The following is a 21,436-nucleotide window of genomic DNA, read 5'->3' as shown; positions in this document are numbered from 1 at the left end:
TATTTTAACAAGACAAAGACCCTAAACACTGCTCAAAATCTACTAAGGCATTCATGCAGAGGAACAAGTACAACATCCTGGAATGACTGTCTCAGCCCCCAGACCTGAATATTATTGAAAATCGATGATGTGACTTAAAGTGGGCTGTCCATGCTCGAAAACCATCAAAGCTGACTGAACTGGAGATGTTTTGAAAAGACGAATGGTCCAAAATACCTTCAACCAGAATCCAGATTCCTATTGGAAACTATAGGAAGTGTTTAGATTCTGTTATTTCTGCAAAAGGAGGATCTACTAAATATTGATGTGATTTTTCTGTTGGGATGCCCAAATTCACGCACCAGCCTAATTTAGTTTAAGTAACTATTGCACACTTTCTGTAAATCCTATAAACGTCATTTCACTTCTCAAATATCACTGTGTTCGTCTGGTATTTGATATATTTAAATGAAATTGTTCATCCAAACAATGTTTTATGAAGGAAAATCATGAAAATTATCAGGGGTGCCCAAACATTTGTATACCACTGTAGTGCTAAGGATCTATTGTTGCCTTCACTGATATACATAGCTTTTTCACGCATGCTGCTGTACACAGTTCCCTGCTCTCGTGCACTAGTACTTGTCATTTATGTTTAAAAATTACATCTTTGTAAATAAATGTTATTCATGCCATTTTTTTGAGTCTCAGTGTTTGCATGTGTATATTGGGGCCATTCTGCCTTTTGGCCTCATCGGCCTTGACATTATTCTTTACCAAGAGATGGTGCTATTTTGCAGCATGCTATTACTGGATTAACTGTGTTTTAGTGGTTTATTGGACTTTAATGCAAAACAGAGGTCTTTAAGATTTGTGCTATTAAAACTTGAGATTTATCAAGCTTTAAAGATGACCTGTAATTATTTCTAGAAGTATAAAATATCAATATCAATTCATTGCATAGTGTGTAAAAAGTTAGTGGTCATCCAGAGTGACTTTTTTTGAAAGAGAGAGAAAATTTATTATTAATAAAAGCTAAATTATTATAACTAAAACATAAATTCTGTAATACAGGTGAACTGATTTCTTAGGAATTTAAGAAATTATTCTCAAAACCTCTTTTAGTATCAATGAGATGTTTCCCTCTCTTCTTTGAAAGCTAAAACGGAAGAAAAACTGATGCCACCTCCTTCCATCCCCTCATCAATAAAACCCAACACAAAGGGTTTCACACATTGTTCTGAAGCTGTTCACTAAAAGAACACACGGCAGTCTGTTCAGAGCAGCATACGCTGAGCCGAAGCTTGAAAGCCGCTTTCTGGATCAACAGAAGCTGAACCTTAAGCAGACATGGAAGCTGTTGTATTGTTGTTGATGTTCTTTCGAGTGTCTCATGGTGAGCCATGTAACATTTTAAAATTAATACTTAATTCTACATTTCAAAATAGAATATCATATTTTACAGCGATGGGATCCAGTAAAGTCAGTGAAAAAGTTTGACTTTTTTCTTATGGATGAAGAATCTCAAACACAGAAAAAATCAACAATAGATCTGTTGAATATAATTACAATTACAGAATGCTTTAACTGTTTTTAAATTACACTGTTTGGTTCCTTGTAATAATAATATCAAATTCTTTTTATTTATTTAATCTATTTAGATTTTGGAAAAGCACTCAGTTATCTACAATATAAATAAAATAAAAGTATTTTAAATGCAGTTTTCAGACACTATCAGTGTAATATCAGTGCAAACACTGTTTATTGGAATATATCATATTTTTTATTTTGGGTATCTATCTACTACAACTATGGTATATGTAAACAGATTTCACATTAACAACAACTTGTCATAATTATGGGGACAAGTTAACTGAAACATCAAAGTGTCAGAATTGTTCATTTTTGTCACAGCAGGCACCTTTACATGTTGCAGAAAGGCTACAACCATTTAAAATGGCTGTACCGGTATTATGATGGAGTGCTTAGAGCCACATTAAGAAAAAAATATTACTGATCATTTCAAGAATAATGTCCAAATTGTGAGATTAAAGTGGAAAATCTATTTCAAGTCCAAATGAGGAGAGTACACTTGCTTTAAGACAAACCGCTTGAGTAGCTATACTCACTGAGTTAGTGAAATCGTACCTTAGGATCAAGGAAGGAAATGATTCCTCTCTTATTTCATAAACACAGTGTGGTGATCAGTATAAGGACTTTGAAAAGATGGTGCAGAAAGTTGTATGGAAAAACAATCCAACTTGCTGGAGTTGGCTGGAAAGGAAATGGCTGGTAATGGACAGATGCAAGGCTATCAATGGTTACACCCTTGTGCAATAAAGAGGATGTATGCTATGTGATGTAAGACGGCTGATTAGTTTGTTTCACTAACTCATCTACACCAGGCATTTTGTAGAGAGTCTCGCAACCGTAGCAACAACTATAATTGATCACTAATATATATTTTTTCTTAATGTAGCTATAATACTCTGTTGTACTATCTGAAGTATCACAGTAGACGATTCAGTAGTGATGATAAGCCAACATGTACAAGCTGCAGCTAAATTAAAATCATTTTACTGTTTGGACTTCCAGACAAAAATGTCAAAATGTGACACTAATTCTAAAATAGTGCTGCTAGCTGAGCCTTAACACAATGTGCTTCACTCACAGACCTGTGTAACGTTAATGTTAATCTGCATGCCAATAAATGCTTCTTCACATAGTGTGAACTGAGACAAATATTTATTAATGTTTCAAAATTTTCAGGTATGGAAACTTCCTGTGATGGCAGACAGGATGGAACTCAGTGTTATGGAGCTTTGGGAGGAACTGTGGACATTCAACTGATGGACAACACTGCAGAAATACCTAGATATGATCTGTCAAAGAATTCATCAAAAATACTAACTGTCAGAAATAATACGTTTTCTTCAAATAGCATAGAACATAGATATCTCTTTTTTCCCAGTAATGGAACATTTAGGATCAATGACCTCAGCAGGAATGACAGTGGTAATTATACCCTTCAAACCTTTCATTCAGATGGAAAATCCTCAGGTGAGCGGACTCTACAGTTGTTTCTTCAAGGTAAGTTTTCCTTGTTGGGAAACGAAGCACGAATTTGAATTTTTATTTACTATATATATAATATATCCCAATAAATTTCAGATACATGCATTTTGGACTTTCCCTGTTCTTAATTTGAGAATGTAATATATACTCTTGTTGTAATGAAACTATATACAATTTAAATGAATACAATTTGACTAAACAAAGCAAATAGGCAGAAACTTAAAATTATTACATCAAAATAAAAATTGTAGAACATGATTAAAGGTCCTACAAGATACACACAAAGAAATGCTTGCAGAAGTTTTTATGCAAATAAAAAATTAATGCACACAGCATAATTGGTTTGAGTTTGAAACAAAAATTGGAATTCAGGTCAAACACATGGTTTAAATGAGTACTGTAAGGGTATTGTTGAATATAATAAAGACATTTATAAATACCTTTATGGGTGGAAAATAACCTTTTTTAACATTGGATTAAGAATGATATTGATCAATTAATGAAAAAGCAGAATCTTAAATTACAAATACTAAATTATGCACTGATATTCTCATTTGTGGTTAGTGAACAGTGAATTTCAAAGACAGACAATTTTATGTAGTTGATACACTCTGAGAACAGATATGTTTAATACAACTCACAACTTGTTACATTTCAACATGTGCTTATTGGCCCAGAGACTATTCACTGTTCACACACATTTTGTGTGAATTTTTGAACCAAAAACATTTCAGAAAAAAGCACATGAATAAAACGTATAAAGTGTTGGAGGAGATAGGTCTGTCAGCAAAACAATGCCCCAAAACATACAACCAAGGCAGCAAAGTAGTGGCTAAAGAAGAATGTTAAGGTCATGAAGTGGCCTGTCTAGTATCCAGACCTCACTACTATAAAATTTCTGTGGAATGACAGGAAGCTTTCAGTTTCCAAGTGGCAGCCAACAAACGTAAAAGATTTAGAGAGTTTCTGTAAAGTGGAGTTGGCCAAAACCCCTCGTGAGATGTGTGCAAACCTGATGACCAACTGTAAGAAATGAATTACTGTTGTGCTTGCTAAGTCATGCTTTGCTTGAAGATCAAATACTTATGAATGACATTCAATCAATTCAAATCAAATTCTAACATTTATGTAATGTGTTTTTTTTTCTGGATGATTTGTTCTCTCTTCATTATAATAAATCTACCATAAGAATTAGAGACTAATCATGTCCTGCAGGTCTTTGAGTGTCCGTAAGTGAGCAAACTTGCAAATTTAGCAGGTGATCGGAAAATTATTATCAAGATCCTATAATAGTAACATAAGTCATTTGCGTGTGTGTTTCTCTCAGCTCCTGTGTCCTCTGTCCTGCTGGTCTCTGAGTGTCTGTCCCAGGGAGAGAGGAGGGTGTCCTGCTCCTCTGAGGGAGGGGACAGTCCTCAGTACAGCTGGACTCTGGATGGACGCACACTGACAGATGCTGAGCTCCTTCCTGGAAATAATGAGAGTAACATGATCACTCTGAAACAGCACGTCTCAGGACGTCTGGTCTGCTCAGTCAGGAACAAAGTCAGTAATGTTTTCAAAGAAGAGAAGATATCTACCTGTGGTGAGTGACAACATTTTAAACAAAAGGTAATATTTGGTTTGTATTGATTATGACCACTTTGTACAAATGTCATAACTCATCTAATTGTTTGCTGCATTTTTTCACATTGTTTGCACCTGGGACATTAATGTGAATGGCTCTTTTTTTCTGTATTTCCAAATACATTTGTAAAACCAGCAAACAAAACAAACACTAACAAAAAACGTGTTTACTGAGTTTTTTTTGTTTTGTTTTCGTATGTCTTTCATTTTAGGAGTAGCAGCTTTGCCATTGATCGGCGGTGTTCTCTCAGCACTGGTATTTCTCTTATTTGTGGGTGTAGCTGTCATCTGTGCTCAGAGGAAAAAACAGAACAAACTCTCTACAAAACAAAAAGGTACAAAACTTCCTTTAACTTACTTCAGTCTGACAAAAAATATTTTCCTTTATTTAATATTACCAAGAAAGTTGCGATTCTTTTTGATCGTTTTGATACCCGCTGTCTTTAACTGGGTTTAAATGGTTGGCAATGGCCAGATGCAAGGATAGCGATGGTTACACCCTTGTGCAATAAAGTGCATGTTTGTTGTATCAGAAGACGGCTGATTAGTTTGTTTCACTAACTCATCTAAACCAGGTATTTTGTCTAGGGTGTAGCAGCTGTGGCAATTGTTTTGAAACAAGAAATGTAATTTGCACATTTCGACTTCATTCTCAAAGTGATCAGTAATATATGTGTGTGTCTAATTTATTTAACTCTTGTTAAGAAATCAAGTTTCATGAAATGTCAAACTATTGTTTTGATGACTCATTGACTTTATTTGCTCAATTTATTTTCTCTGCAGAGGCAGAGAAAGATGATGACCAGGAAGTCACGTATGCTGATGTCAGGGTTATGCTGCAGCAGCAGGGGAAGCAAGTAGAGCAAAGGGTGGAGGCAAAGCCAGAGGTGGAGTACGGCCAAGTCAAGTTTTCAAAGCGACTTCGACACACTGAACCAACAGGAATTGATTGTATCTATTCCACGAGCACAAAAGGTCCAAGTCAATATAGCTAAAGGTGATTTCCTATCAGAGGAATACAAACTATTAAATCTGATGAATATTTTGAGAAAATGCATCAAGTCTTAAGTTTCCTCTGTGTTTAAATACTACCAGTATCTGTGTTTTCTGCATTTTTATTCTGTTGAAGCTCTGAACAAATGTTATATGGTTGCAATGGAGCAGTTTCTCTTTTCAATTTAACTTTGTTCATCATTTGTTTCACTTCCATGTTTTATGATCATTATTGATGTATACATCTTTATAATTATTAAACATTAAATACTTTTAGTTGACTTGTTGGGTCATTACTTAAAAGAAATGTTACTGGGTGTGGAACATTACGTATCAATAAACTAAGCAGGTCAGACAGTGATGACTATTTGTTTCAAGCCTATCAAGCCCAAGCCTTTATATTTATAGCAAAGCAGACAGTAGATGTGAAATAAATATTCCAATAGTTTATTTATTCTTGAAGTAAATCAAATGATGAGACAAAGGAAAACAGATTAAAAAAACACACAAAAGAAAACAAACAAAAACAAAACAAACAAAGAAATTAGTAATATCATTGATGGAATGAAATATTAATTCATTAATGTCACAAATTTTTAAAAGGCCAAAATCCAAAACCTCCATTTCCAAAACCAGCAGCTCAACTTAACTTTAACAAAAAGAAAGTAGGGAGAGGCCACTCGGGGACACACAACCAGTTTTTGCCTCCATTTTCAGAGCAGGGGAAGAAAAAGTATGCAAAATAAAGTCAGCGTGGCTGTGGGGTATTTTACAGCCTTGCGCTATTCAGACAGTTTCACTGCATGCCTCTTAGAGGTGTTAAGTTCCATCTCTGTTCTGTGATGCAGGAGTTGTTTTGTCTAACAGATGAGTTTTTCTCTGTTCCAGCTGTTATTTGTGTATTACTGTCTTAGTCTGTTTTTGTGTGTCCATGAAAATGCATGCAAGTCGTGTATATCCTTCTATATTTTATGAGGATTCTGTTAATGTATCACTCATAATGCTCAGTGAGCCTCATTAGGAGTAAGAGTTTGCTTCTATCAGTGCAGAATCTGCAGTTTTTAATTTTACTACATTCAAAATGACTGTTTGACATATATATTTGAAACATACTGAAACTTTCCACTCACTGATTATTATTAGCAGCACTAAATGTGTGCAACAAGCTGTGAAAATGATGTATTATAGCTGGTGTGGTTCTGTCACAGGAAATTTGTGCTCGTTTCATGGGTGTCTAACCAGCTGGGGTGCAGTATGGTGAGGTTTAGCAAATTACAACAAAGAAGGCATGAACTTAATTCACTGAGCACTTTTTTTACTTTACAGGATGGTTCAAAGAAAGAATAAAAAGAATTAAAAAAAAACATTAACAAAACAGACATTATGAATAGATCTTTTTAGGTGAAACTTTCTTTTGATAAATTAATCAAAATGTATTTCACTCAGTGTTTTCCCTTTCAGTCAGGAAACTTTTCCCTCTATTTAATTTTCTAAGTAACAATAAATTCAGTGAGGAAACCAAATCCAGTGGTTTGCAAATGTTTGGGCACCCCTGATAATTTTCACGATTTTTCTTCATAAATCATTGTTTTTTTGGATCAGCAATTTCATTTAAATATATCATATAGTAGACAAACACAATGATATTTGGGAAGTCAAATGACGTTTATAGGATTTACAGAAAGTGTGCAATAGTTACTTAAACAAAATTAGGCTGGTGTGTAAATTTGGGCATCCGTGACGTTTTATTGATTTGAATACCTTTAGCACTAATTATTGGAACACAAAATTTGTTTGGTAAACTCATTGACCCTTGACCTACATACACAGGTGAATCCACTTATAAGAAAGGGTATTTAAGGTAGCCAATTGCAAGTTTTTCTCCTCTTTGCATCTTCTCTGAGTGGCAGCCTTAAAACAACTCTCGAATGACCTGAAAACAAAGATTGTTCAACATCATAGTTTAGGGGAAGGAAACAAAAACTATCTCAGAGATTTCAGCTGTCAGTTTCCACTGTGAGGAAGAGGAACAATGTTCAAGAATCAGCCACAAAGTTGAAGTTGCGCCGGGGCTGGATATTTCAACAAGACAACGATCCTAAACACTGCTCAAAATCTACTAAGGCATTCATGCAGAGGAACAAGTACAACATCCTGGAATGACCATCTCAGTCCCCAGACCTGAATATTACTGAAAATCTCTGTTATGACTTAAAGCGGGCTGTCCATGCTCCATGAAACCATCAAACCTGACTGAACTGGAGACGTTTTGAAAAGAAGAATGGTCCAAAATACCTTCACCCAGAATCCAGACTCCTATTGGAAGCTATAGGAAGTGTTTAGATTCTGTTATTTCTGCAAAAGGAGGATCTACTAAATATTGATGTGATTTTTCTGTTGGGGTGCCCAAATTTATGCACCAGCCTAATTTAGTTTAAGTAACTATTGCACACTTTCTGTAAATCCTGTAAACGTAATTTCACTTCTCAAATATCACTGCGTTCGTCTGCTATTTGATATATTTAAATGAAATTGTTCATCCAAACAATGTTTTATGAAGGAAAATCATGAAAATTATCAGGGGCCCAAACTTTTGCATAACACTGTAAAATAGTTTGCGTAGATAGTACAGCTGCTTTAATTATAACTATCAGGACTGTATGTTAATCAGTCTGGTTTTAACTGTCGGGAAATGGTCAAGATAAAATTTCGAGACATAACAGAAAAAACTGCATGTGTGAATGCAGTTTTTATGTTGACCTTTGTGAGTGTTTTTCACTTCCTTTATATAGTCTCTGAGTACAATAAAGATTTCTCCTTGTATGGTGAAACCAGGCGTGTCGTTAGGTGTTGGCAGATCACTTCGTGACACTGAGGCTCTCGGTGCTTCTAAAATGTTTCTTGATAGAAGTCACACATTGAGCTAAAGATTCACACACTTCTCATGTTTTTTCACGTCTTTTTTTTCATGCAACTGAAACACAAACTTTTTTTTATATATATATTTTTTTATATTAGCAAGAAAGAAATAGCAAGAAACAACCAGATGTCTATCACTATGAAAACATAACACCGTGCTTGTATCGGTTAAACAATAGCATGGTCGCTATCCTTTTGTGTTCTCATGTACATGTACATACATTACCATGCGAGGATAAATAAATATTGTTACAGGGGGACACTCTTTGTTGCTCTGCAATTTAGTTCATGATTCCCACCAATCTTAGGTTATTCACTTGATACAAAATCAAGAATTTAAGTACATCAGCGCTGAAGCCTGGTGATATGGCTGTGAACATGTGATTCAGGGACACAGGATCCATTAAAAAGCACTAGAATGTTTATTGACATACATCTATTGCTGCATCCAGTAGCAAACTTTGGTGACTATTTAACTCCTATAATAACTCTCATAATGTCAAATCATGCATTAGTAATTTGTTTTTCTGCAATCCGATCTTTGTTGATGAGCTGAAATACAGTACTATATAAAGGTCTTGAACTATCCCTCATTTCTTTATACCAAATAGGTGGTGATACCAACAAATTGACTTTTAAGTGCTTTAGAATTGTGCAAACAGTTTTTGCTTTCTCTGTGCATGTTTGCACATATTTCAACAAGTCACTGCACCTGTTTCTCATTATCCTGCGCAATATATGAATACATTAGGAGTGGCTAAGGAGCTTTACACATTAATTCAACCAGGACCGTGCAAAGTTAAAATAAAAATAAAAAAGCTAAATGAAAAGGGTCAGCAGTATGAAGTTAGGTCATGCTTGAGATGTCCCGGGGCTTTTCTTTCATTTTTTTTTAAAAATAACCACAGACTTGTGTAAAATCGACTAAAACTTTAGCTTTTTGAGTTTAGGTCTAATTTACAACAGTGAACAACTATAGCTCACTGTTCACTGTTATAAATAAGAGTTGTCATTTTTAATGTAAAAAAAATCTATATATTTAAAGTATGCTCCCTTACCATTGTGTAATTCTATTTTCCTTTTCTCAAAGCAAATGTTAAAAAAAAGAGTAGAGACCTGTCAGGTGTTTTTAGCTTTCATGAGCTACTTTTACAATCACAAATTGTAGCTTAATTGTATGTTGAGCATTAGATTGGAGTAAAATTCCTGTAACAGTAGTAGGTGTAATGTTTCCCCCTGTTGGTTCATTGAGGTTCTGCAGTCACACTCATTCAAAGTGAACAGTCTCATAACTGACGTAACACATAAGCCTTAAATAAAACAACAACAAAACAAACAAACAAAATCAGGTCTTTTTGCCTTTATTGGAGAGTAGAAAGGCAAGCAGGGAGTGTGCAGAGGACACTCAGCAAAGGGTGAGAGTTTTTTTTTTATAGTTACTTCCTCACCCTGTGAGCTAAACGGGTGCCCTAGACAACAGTAACAGGAGTCGCATCTGACTTTCTGCCAATATGCTAAAGAAATGTAACTGCACACTTAAAGAGATGCAGATGTGATCTTTTAAAAATGCCAGCTCTTGGTTTCTCTACCATGAAGATCATTTCCCTCTCTTCATGTCAGTCCAGATGGGTGTCTCAGAAATCTCCAATTCTTGTAAGTTTAAAGAGGAAGTAATGTGACAACTGCTCTTTTACCCCTTTTCAAACAATACGCCGAATATAACAATGCTCTTCTTGGTCAGAATTTTCACACATCCTCCTGTGAGGCTGCTCACTAACAGGATGCTGTTGGAGGCTGTTGCTGACTGTGTCAACACACACTGAACAGCGAGAAGGCAAAGATATATTTTTAATAAGAATGCATTTAAGCTAGGGCAACCATGACCAGTGAGCTTTGTTACTGTCACATGCTTATTAGATTTGGTATTGCATAACGAAAAAGTGATGACGGGTGTACTCTCTAGTTATGCAGTCACCTGTGCTCCAAAGAAAAAAACTAAATGATAAACCCAAAATCCAACATCTTTTATTTGTATTTCTCTCATTTAATTTATTTTCAACAACTACGGATGTAGATATAGTCAGGCTTTAACACTTAATCACCAAAATTAAACAAAATTTCATGGCCAATGAGGCAGGCTCGACTCAAACATATGTCTCAAAGTAAAAGTTCAGTGTGTTTATTCACAATGAAGTCGATAATGTTAAACACAGTGCAAAGAGGGGAAATCCTGCTCCAGGGAGGAAGGAAGAGGAATACAAGCATCCAATAATCCAAATGTTGTTTGTTTGTTTGTTTTTTAAATAAAATGGACGTTTCCTTTTCTAAACAAACACAACAGCTCATAGACCTTTACTTCAAAAACATAGATTAACCAACTGCAGACACTACACTCTTGAAAAAAGAGAAAAAGACAGCAGGTATATAGTGGAAGCCCAGATGTCCCAGGTTTACACTGCAACATGAAAGCAGCTTACATTTGTGGATCTGTGGGAAGCTGGCAGCATTAAATGTTACTCAAAACCCCAACTGGGCATGCAATGTGATGTGTGTCTCAAGCTATTCGTCCACACATATTTAGTGTTTTTTAAGTGAGAGCAATGTTAACTATTTGTACACACAGAAAGGTTTTTGATAGATGAGCTGAACTTAATAAAATAATGACAGGGTTGTTACATTTTACATATTAATGATCATGAAACTGAGCTTGTGGCAGGCAGTGGTGCTAGTTTCAGTCATCATGTAGCTGTAGTGTTTACAGCTGAGAATGAAGAAGTCACTTGGATGAGCGATGAAATGTTTCTCTCACGGAATACAGGGCTGTATTAAATGAATATTGGCAACAACAGTCATGAAAACCGTCAATCACCCTATAAACTACAATCCTTAAAATGGTGATGGTAATTTTTTAAAATGCTTTAAGGAGTTTCTGCTTCTACTGTGGATGTAGATGCATTTACCTGCATGAGGGATGTAAACTACATGTAAGTCACTAAAATATGAACTTCAGATGAGATTTTTGTTGAATTGGATTAAGCCAGTGGCTGAATGTAATAGACACTATGTGATGGTAAAAGATCTAAAAATAGTCCAGTGACAATGTAAATAATGACTGAAAACGCCTGTGGAAGCTCTATGAGCTTCCTTTTATTTCTGCCAAATAAGGTACATGTTGTTTTCACTTCCTTTTCTAGATTTCTACATATGCAGTGAGAACAGGTTTTCCAAGGAGCCATTTATGACCATTAAACACTGGAGATATGTGCATGCCATTTAATAAAGCACTCTGACAGCTTCCAACTATGTCAACACACATTGAACAGTGAGGAGACATGGAAGCTGTGCTTGGCTTGATGGTGATTCTACTGGGAGTGCCTCATGGTGAGCTGATCAAGGTTTTTTTTTAAATATAAATAATTATTAATAATATGTTATATATAAGCAATGTGTTTTGAAGCAATACCATTTTTTAAAATAAGGGCTGTTAAAGCAGCTCTACTAATACATGAAAAAAAAAGAGATTTGTGCTTTTATTTGCTTTAAAAAAAATCAGGTTATATTCTTTTTGGCAAAATCTACAGTTTGTAACCATTTGAGCAGAGCTTTAGTTTCTTTATAGTCATGTCTCGAATTTTAGTAGCAGTGGCCCTGAATTGGATAAATTGAAGAAAATGGATGAATAGGCATTAGGTTCATTGGTGACACTACTCTACCTGCAGTGTAAATGTGAGCAATAATTGCATAGGTGGAAGGAAATGGATGGATGGATAGTAGCAGTGGCAAGGTAAACATAATAATGAGATATTTAAAAATTTAAGACTGTTGTTTGTTTCTGTTTCTTTCTTCTTTTTGTTGTTTCTGTTAAATGTTACTTTGCTCATATAAGCACTTTATGTTATTGTGCCATTTTTGTATCTATTTGTATTTTTTCATGAAAATATTAGCATTTCAACTGACCTACTGAGCTCTCCATAACTATCTGTAGGTGAAAAGAGTGCTAACTCTGCTGTCTGAAAAGTTCTTTTATAGACATGGTATCCATGTTTTAGTTTTAATTGCCCAACAAATTTTATGGTGTTCGCTTTGGCCAAAACTGTGGAGAATCTGTTTAACTGTTTTTCTTGGTTATTAACATGACTGCACTCTTGGAAACATTACTGTGGTGATTACTTGCACCTTGGAAAACTACTTCTGCAAAGTAGTCTGAGATCATATATTTATGGCAGTAGTACAATGCTCATCATTTTATACACACTCAATCAAAATAATGGATTATTCGATATGCAGTTTGGTATTACGTTTCAATGTGGTAGTTCAGAAATATTTGTAACACGTAAAACTATTTTACAGAAACTAACGAATTACAAATGTTTTTCTTTATTAATGTTTCAAAAGTTCCAGGTGTGGAAACTTACTGTGATGGCAGACAGGATGGAGCTCAGTGTTATGGAGCTTTGGGAGGAACTGTGGACATCCAGCTGATGGACAACACCTCAGAAATATCTAGATATCAAGTGTTAAATAATTCATTAAAAATACTAGATGTGAGAAAGAATAAGGTTATTTCTAATACCATAGAACATAGATATCTTTTTCCCAGTAATGGAACATTTAGGATCAATAACCTGAGTAGGTCAGACAGTGGTAATTATACCCTTCAAACCTTTGATTCAGATGGAAGATCATCAGGCGAGCGGACTTTACAGTTGTTTATTCAAGGTAAATGCTTCCCTGTTGGGAAATTAAGCCATTAAATGATCTGAATTTAACCTTGTTTTGGTCATTTATATATCTCACAAATCTCACATATCTCACATTTTAGATATTTGTGTTTTATGCTTTATACTTGGTTTTCATTAGAGACTACAACGAATGACAAAGATCCTGATTTTTTTAAAATAAAGATCATCTGTGTGTTTCTCTCAGCTCCTGTGTCCTCTGTCCTGCTGGTCTCTGAGTGTCTGTCCCAGGGAGAGATGAGGGTGTCCTGCTCCTCTGAGGGAGGGGACAGTCCTCAGTATAGCTGGACTCTGGATGGACGCACACTGACAGATGCTGAGCTCCTTTCTGGAAATAATGAGAGTAACATCATGACTCTGAAACAGCACGTCTCAGGACATCTGGTCTGCTCAGTCAGGAACAACGTCAATAATGTCTCCAAAGAAGAGAGAATATCTACCTGTGGTGAGTGATAGTAGGCGATAATCACAACTTTGACAATTAATGTCACTTTTTATAATGGTCATGAATTATCTCTTTTGCTCATAGGGTTCATTTTTATTAACTGCACCGCAGTCAATGGGACAATGATATCGGGGTGGGTGCATAAAGCCAGTAACACCCTGTGTGTTGAACCAGCACAGATTTTTAAGGGTAAGGAGAACGGAGCTGCCATAAGTGATGACATATGGTGCATTAGAAATTGAAAACTAACTACATCCACTGGTGTAATTTTCTTATTTATCCCCATTTAATTTTTTCATAAAATCACGTTTTCTGACTCAAACAACAGCTCTTTTTTAAACAGGAAATTTGCCACTAATTGGTGTTCTCACGACGCTCATCATTTTCTTACTTGTGGGTATAGCAGTCATCTGTGCTCAGCGGAAAAAGAAAAACAGCAAACCTAAAAAACAAAAAGGTACAAAACTTCATCTTTTTCCTCACTCACAATGCTCAGATTGCTATTCACTCTTTTTATAAAAATAAAAAATTATTGGAATTTTTTAAATCAAACTTTTTTGATGACTTAGCAAGATATGTCAGTTAAATACGTGGATGGTGTTTAACCAGCTACCTTTATCACAGAAGACAGATCTGTCCTACCATAAAGTCTAAAGCTCGCTGATGAACCCGTTTTAAAAGTCGTATTTTGTGTGAATCATTTTACATTATTTCCAGTCTTTGTGATAAAACTAACCAACTTTTTCTGCTGCAGACATGACAGTGCAATTTTCTTTACTCTTAACAAAAACTGAGCCTTCATTGTAATTAAACCACCCCTCTACTTGCTATTCCTCAGAGGAAGAAGATGACGAGGAAGAAATCTTTGCTGATATCAGGGTTGTGAAACGGCAGGCGAAACAACTGGAGAGAAGAGCTGAGCTAGAGTTTGGCAAAGTCAAGTATTCAAAGCGACCTCGGCAGACGGAACCAACAGGAAATGCTTGTTTGTATGCCAACGTCCATAAAGCCATGTAATTTAAGTGGTCAGTGCTTACACACAGACTGCACAGCTGAAAGCTGATGGAGTGAGGAGCTGCTGTCAAGATGTCTAACTGTTTTTCGTTAAATGTGATTTCCCATCAGAAAAATATAATATATACTATCAAAGGTAATGCTAACTGATATAAAAGTTTATTTTACTTTCATTGCACTTCCAATCTCTTGATTTAGTATGTTGCACAAATACTGTGAGTGTTTTCTGCATATATTCTGTGGAAGCTCTCATAGAACATTGTTATTTAGGAGGGTTGATCCAAGATGGCGCCGGTGTGCTTGGCACACCGTCCTCCTGGGCCCTCTACTGTTTGGAGTATCAGATCTCCTACCACTGTTATGCTGACAACATTCAAATCCATTTCCAGTTGTCTGATGACCTGCCAGCTTCATTGAATCATTTGTCTGACTGCCTGAGAGAGTTCACAGAGTGGCTGTCAGCCAATTCTCTCATTTTAAATGAGAAGAAAACTGAGATTATGGTGTTTGATAGTCACACTCCACGAGATCAGCTAGCTGCCCGATTTGGTCTCTTTGCTTGCTTCTTACCGATACTGTAAGTAATCTAGGTGTTTTCCTGGATAGTTCATTTAAACTGGATAAACATGTTTCCTTTGTGGTTAAATCTGGCTTCTTCCAATTGTGCCAAATTTCCAAGGTCTAATACCGTTCAAAGATCTTGAAAAACTTATACATGCCTTTGTGACCTCCAGATTAGATTATTGTAACTCTCTCTACTCTGGACTCCAACTCGCTCACCCCCAACGGTTACAGCTTGTTCAGAATGCTGCGGCTCGTCTTCTAACCGGAACTAGAAAGTTTGCCTCCATTACTCCAGTGCTCTCTGACTTACATTGGCTGCCTATTAAATTTCGTATTGATTTTAAAGTTCTGCTGCTTACTTTCAAATGCCTAAATAACCTTGCGCCTGACTATCTCACCAACCTCCTCAGTCTTTATACTCCCAGCCGTTCTTTATGATCATCTGGTCAGTTACTTCTGGCCCAGCCCAGGCACCGTCTGAAGACTAGGGGTGATCGTGCTATTGCCTCTGTAGCACCAAACCTCTGGAATAGTCTTCCTGCTACCATTCGTGCTTCTGACGCTATTCAATCCTTTAAAGCACGCTTGAAAACTTACCTATTCAACCTGGCTTTTCTGACTTGCTAATTCTCACCGCTCACTAACTGCTGTATCGTTACTCATTTCTCTGGATTATCATGAATTCTCCCTATCCCTACTTACTAATGCCTTTGTTTGTTTCTCTATTTTAACCTTGTTTTAATGACTTACTGTTCAGTGTAATAATTTTACTGTTTATTCCTTACTGTGAAGCACTTTGGTGTACCCCCTGAATTTAAACATGCTATATAAATAAAATTGTATTGTATTGTATTGTATTTTTCTCTTTCCATTTGAATTTGACTTGTTTTTGACTTGGTAGAAGTTGGACCAGATTATCCAATTCAATTCAGTTTTATTTATATAGCATCAAATTACAACATGTTGCCTCAAGGAGCTTTATATCATATGGTAAAGAGTACAATAATACTAGAATCCTTAAAATAGAAATAAATAAAGTAAAAAGGCTGAACATTCGGATGTTTATAAGACATCCAGATATCAACAATTCACCTTTAGTTGGCAAATGTCCTCATTAAAGACACTGATGTTCAAATAACATAAAGGATCGGTGTGAGTCACTTTTTCATCTAACCATGTTTCAAATTGCTGCAAGTTGGATTTTACTTGGATTTGGCCACTGATATTAGTAAACAGAGGCACACTTCGAGGAGTTTTCAGCCTCGGAACAGGGGGATTGTTAATCTGCTGGTCTGCTGTTGTGCACTTTTTATAAGATGGTTGTTATCAAAAAATACATCAGAAATTTGTTTAGCTCGTTTTGAAAGTTGTAACAGTAGTGGTGATTGAGCTGTATGACTTCAGTCTACCATGAGATGGGTGGCCATTTAAAGACAAAAAAACCCTCATTATTATTCATTATTAGTCATCATTATCACAACTACCTGGGTTTACGCACATCTTAGAAAAAGAAGGTTGTTCACAAACTCGTGTTTTTTTTCTCTATTCCTGTTATGACACCAAGCTCAATTTTTCACACTACACTCCTCTTGTTTGCACTCCTCTGATGTTGCCCACCACTTATACCTTAACGGTTTATGCTTTACTTGTTTTGCATTGGTTTACTCCTGCAACCCTTTTTATCCCATTATTTTCCTTAAAATGGTGTACTTGCACATTTTTAACAAGGACCACACTTAATACGTCAATAACTTCAATCTACAATCATTACCCTGTGAAATAGGAAAGGAAACTTCCCATAAAACAGGAAGGGAAAATTCATGCTTCTTCTTTTCGATAACTCTAAAATTTGTGTTTACCTTGGATGTGTGTGTGTTTGTTTCCCCGGTAAAGCAACAGAAACAGTGCACCAACAATAGAAGGTCGCAGGAAGTGCTGTTTATGATTTACTGCATAGAAAGTATTAAAAAAGCAGAAGCAGGTGAAGTTGTGCCAGGATTTTTTGCTGTGATTTACCTGCATAGAAAGTATAAAATGGTCACAGGGAGTAATAAAATTGGATGTTTCAAAATAGAAAGCGACCTTTCTACTTTTATTTCAGAGTTCAGTTTTTTAATTCTGGCTGAACTCAATTCAGTTCAATAAAATTGTATTAATCCAGGTTCCAAATCCAAGGTTGGCCCTGAAGGAAATTGGGTCTGCGCCAGTATACATGCGTATGTGTGTGTGTGTGTGTGTGTTCCCTGTTCAGCTGAGAGAAAGTGGCCCTTCACCCACTTAGGCAAAAGTCAACAATCTTCGGTCGACGCAGGGTGGCCTTAAGGGAGGGGGAAAGAGAGTCACAACAACAGTCTTGTTATCTAAGGGAGAATTTTGTTATTTCTGCCAGCTTCTTCCTTGAGCAACCAGCTGGCGCCAGGGGGGCCGCATGAGTTGAAGATGGTAGTTGTTTTGGTTAGTGCGAACAAACTGCATCCAATTTTACAGTTGGTCTAATGTCCATCACTGGTCACCAGGTCTCTCAATTCCCATTGCAGACCCGTGAACTTCTCCAAGATTTTGCCCATATGCACTCAATAAACAGTCTGAACTGTGTTTTAGTCCATTGTAGTCCTTCAATTTGAAATAAATAAGATGGACCGTATTATTATTTAATTTTCCTCTATCAAGCTTTAAACAAAGCTCACCAAGGTTTAATGGGACATTCAATAACATTTGATTTGAGGCACCAGTGTATTGGAAAGTAAAAAATAAAACAGTAAAAACACAACAAAAATAAAGCAACAACCCTAGAATGGGAAGGAGGCAAATAAAGCTCAAAAACCTACAGGTAAAAAAAGGTAGAATTCATGAGGCAAACAGTTAAGGTAAAGCATGAAATCCAAACATGATGAAGAAGATAACCAGCAAGTGTTTTTAATTGCATTGCCACAGGTATAGTAAATCAAGCACCTAGCCATGCAGTCTGCCTTTTCAAACATTTCTGAAAGAATGGCTCATTCTACAAAACTCAGTGAAATGATAAAATAATGCAATGAAGAAAACTTTAAGAGCTGTGCTTGCTAGGGAAAGAGAAATGGATTTAAAAAGAAAAACAGTATACCAACTTCCCTTCAACAAGATGTAGAGAATCAGGTGAATTAGTCTGCCACTACTGTATACAGCCTACACTGAGGAATTTCCACAGGCCAAAAGTAAAAACTCTGCACGTGGAAGAAAAAAAAAGAAGAGAAATGCTGAACAACCACAGGACTTTCCTCTTGTTTAAAATAAGAAGTGCTTTTGCTAAACTTACTGTCAACTGTTTATTTGTTTCCTTCTGCACAAATCTGTATTACATCTTATTAGGTCAGTATGCAATGCCATATAAAGCTCTGTGCATGCTTTCTGCATTTGTTTGATTTGATTCATTTGTAACATTTGAGACACATTATTTGGTAAAGGTGTGATCCTTTTAATAGAAACAATGATAGTAGTGTAAAAAGTAGAATGCAAATTAGTTTAATGAGTAAAGGACCTCACGTTGGCCTTTGATACGGCTGACCACCACATTCTGCTTGAAAGGCTGAATATTGGGTCGGTGTATCTGAATCTGCCTTGGAGTGGTTCTCCTCATATTTGTATGAACGATGCTTTTCTGTGGCGGTTTCTAAGCACAGGTCATCTTCCACTTCCCTTACCGATGGTGTGCCACGTGGTTCTGTATTGGGGCCTTTATTGTTTCTAATATATCTACTTCCTCTTCAGCATACTTTGACCCCTTTAAGGACATTTGCTATCACTGCTATGCAAATGACATTCAGTTGTACATTTCTTTTAAGCCCCAAGATGTAGATTCTAAATCAGTGCTTAGAATCCATTAAAGGTTGGATGGCTGACAACTTCCTTCAACTTAATGAAGGAAAAACTAAAGTCCTTGAATGTGCTCCTGACAGATTTGTACCTAAGACAACGAAAGCTCTTGGTCCCCTTTTGACATTTGTGAAATCGTCTATCAGCAACCTAGAGGTAAACTTTTAACTTGGCTCTCACTTTGGATGTTCATGTCAAATTTCTGCTTCGGTTTTGCTTTCATCATCTAAGAAACATTGCTAAATTAAGCCCTATTGTATCTCACACCAAACTGGAGATTGTTACACATGCATTCATTTCATCACGTTTAGACTATAGTAATTCACTGTTTATATGTCTAAGCAAAAACTCCCTGGAATGTCTGCAGGTTGTTCAAAACACTGCACACACAGCATACAAGGCAGAGAACTAAGGGAGACAAGGGAAAACTCCACCCTGAGAAACCCTGTGGCCCCCAGACTATGGAACTCTCTCCCTATGAGCTTAAGATCTGTGGACTCAGTAGTCTCTTTTAAAAAACAACTAAAAACTCATCTTTTTAGAATTGCTTTTGGTTAACTTTCTATCTGTTTTTGTTTTATGCCTTGGTTTTTCTGTGTGAAGCATTTTGTGATCTTTTGTCTTGAAAGGTTCTATATAAATAAAGTTTTACTTTACTTTACTCAAAGTCCTAACAAGAATATTATTTGTAGTTATTTTTAATACTTGAATATAAGCATAGCCATAGAAAATATGTAACTATCCATTTTAAACTAGTTGAAACCACCTCTCAATTTTACACAATTATATACTCATGTATTTGTCTCATATGATTCTAATTACAGATGTAGGCCTTTCAGTATCATTATTTTAATCAGTAATGACATGAAACATTTGACAGAATTAAAGTAGGAACTTTAATTGAGTTTTTTCTTGTTGTTCTGTATTTAAAACATTTCAGTTAACTGTCCTTCTGATGTCCTCCACAAATTAATTTTTTTAAGCTTTTGCTGCCATTTTGATAAACAGCTGTTTAAGAAAAGGTAAGAAGTGAACAGATAAGTATGAAAAGGTGTGAGGTTTCCCTCTACTAGTTTACAGATGCGTTACTGTTGCTTGTCGATAACGTCTGTATTGAGTGAAGTTCATTATTATTAGTTAAATATAAAACATCACATTTCACCCCCACGTTTCTTTTTATAATTACGAGTTCAGTGTGTTCTTTGAGTCTAACAAGAGTGAAAAACTTCATGAACTTCATAAAACTAAACATGATGACTTCCACCCAAGAATGAGCTTTGTTTTCCACTCCAATCGCTCATCTCAGAACCCTTGTGATTTCAAAACAGCCATATATTAAAAAAAAAACAAAAAAAACCTTTCTGTACATTAAAATCATTCGGCACCAAACTGTTGGCAAGAGCTACCCACTGTTGCTGTGGATTTGATGCTTTAGAGATGACCCTTACAGACTGGTTGGCTATCCCAAGGTAGGTGGTTTGTAGTGGATAGAGTTATCTATTTAAAGCAACAGTGAGTGTTTTGTTTTCACCATGGATAGCCATGTTGATTGATCTAGATCTGATGTAGATCTGCATGATTTGGCACGATGGACAGCTACACCAATGTGGCCATGTATTTCAGCACCATAGACAGCTACACCATGGGTTTTAGTGCTATGGACAGCTACACCAGTGTGTCTTTGTGTTTCAGTACAGAGGATAGCTAAAGTTATGTGTTTCTCTTTCTGCAGCAGTGTGTGTGTTTTTGTTTCTTTTTTTTAAAATTATTAATGCAATCTAGTCTTTAGTCAATCATCTTGCAAAATAGATGCAATCCTTCACAGGTTGCATTTGAAGACCGAGTCGGTGTATCTTTGTGGCCCAACCTATCCCAGAATTCATAGCGTGGCTCAGCCAATTCCAGTTTCCAACAATGGCGGATGCTACTTAGTTTTAATATTACTGCTTGGTTTATCAAGACATCACATATTTTCAAAAGTGCTCCGACGTTTTGGGTGACGTCTGTTACTCACCAGCTCGAAGCTGATCAGGAGGTCGAGGCCCACTAGAGCTGGGGGGAACACTGCACTCCCGGCACATCTTGCAAAAGTTTTGCGAGGTCTCGCAAAAGGTCATCTCCATTTTTTTTCTCCAATGTCCCTTGTGGGGCTCCGTAGTAGACCCCATCCATTATTTTGCTTTCCACACGATATTATCCAAGCTGCTCCTTTTTTACTGTAGGAAATGTA

At 36.2% G+C, this 21,436-nt stretch overlaps 1 protein-coding gene across 2 annotated transcripts; it reads left to right on the top strand.

Annotated features, from left to right (window-relative positions):
• Positions 1-4,373: 4,373 nt before the first annotated feature.
• On the top strand, positions 4,374-15,419 carry LOC116330522 (hepatocyte cell adhesion molecule-like). 2 transcript variants are annotated; one of them, XM_039617754.1, is made up of 9 exons: positions 4,374-4,639; positions 4,893-5,015; positions 5,464-5,655; positions 11,787-11,973; positions 12,988-13,311; positions 13,519-13,776; positions 13,861-13,965; positions 14,120-14,233; positions 14,615-15,419. In XM_039617754.1, exons 4-9 carry the CDS (start codon positions 11,925-11,927, stop codon positions 14,791-14,793), a joined length of 1,029 nt encoding a protein of 342 aa, XP_039473688.1. In that variant the 5' UTR covers positions 4,374-4,639; positions 4,893-5,015; positions 5,464-5,655; positions 11,787-11,924; the 3' UTR covers positions 14,794-15,419. The 2 variants fall into 2 exon arrangements, with proteins under 2 accessions (XP_039473688.1, XP_031608729.2); XM_031752869.2 differs by having other exon boundaries at positions 4,592-4,665.
• The last annotated feature ends 6,017 nt before the right edge of the window (positions 15,420-21,436 follow it).

This window comes from Oreochromis aureus, linkage group 2, assembly GCF_013358895.1.
Source record: "Oreochromis aureus strain Israel breed Guangdong linkage group 2, ZZ_aureus, whole genome shotgun sequence".
Taxonomy (NCBI): domain Eukaryota; kingdom Metazoa; phylum Chordata; class Actinopteri; order Cichliformes; family Cichlidae; genus Oreochromis; species Oreochromis aureus.
Note: the sequence above shows the minus strand (reverse complement) of the source record. Positions and strands in the feature narration are given on the sequence as shown.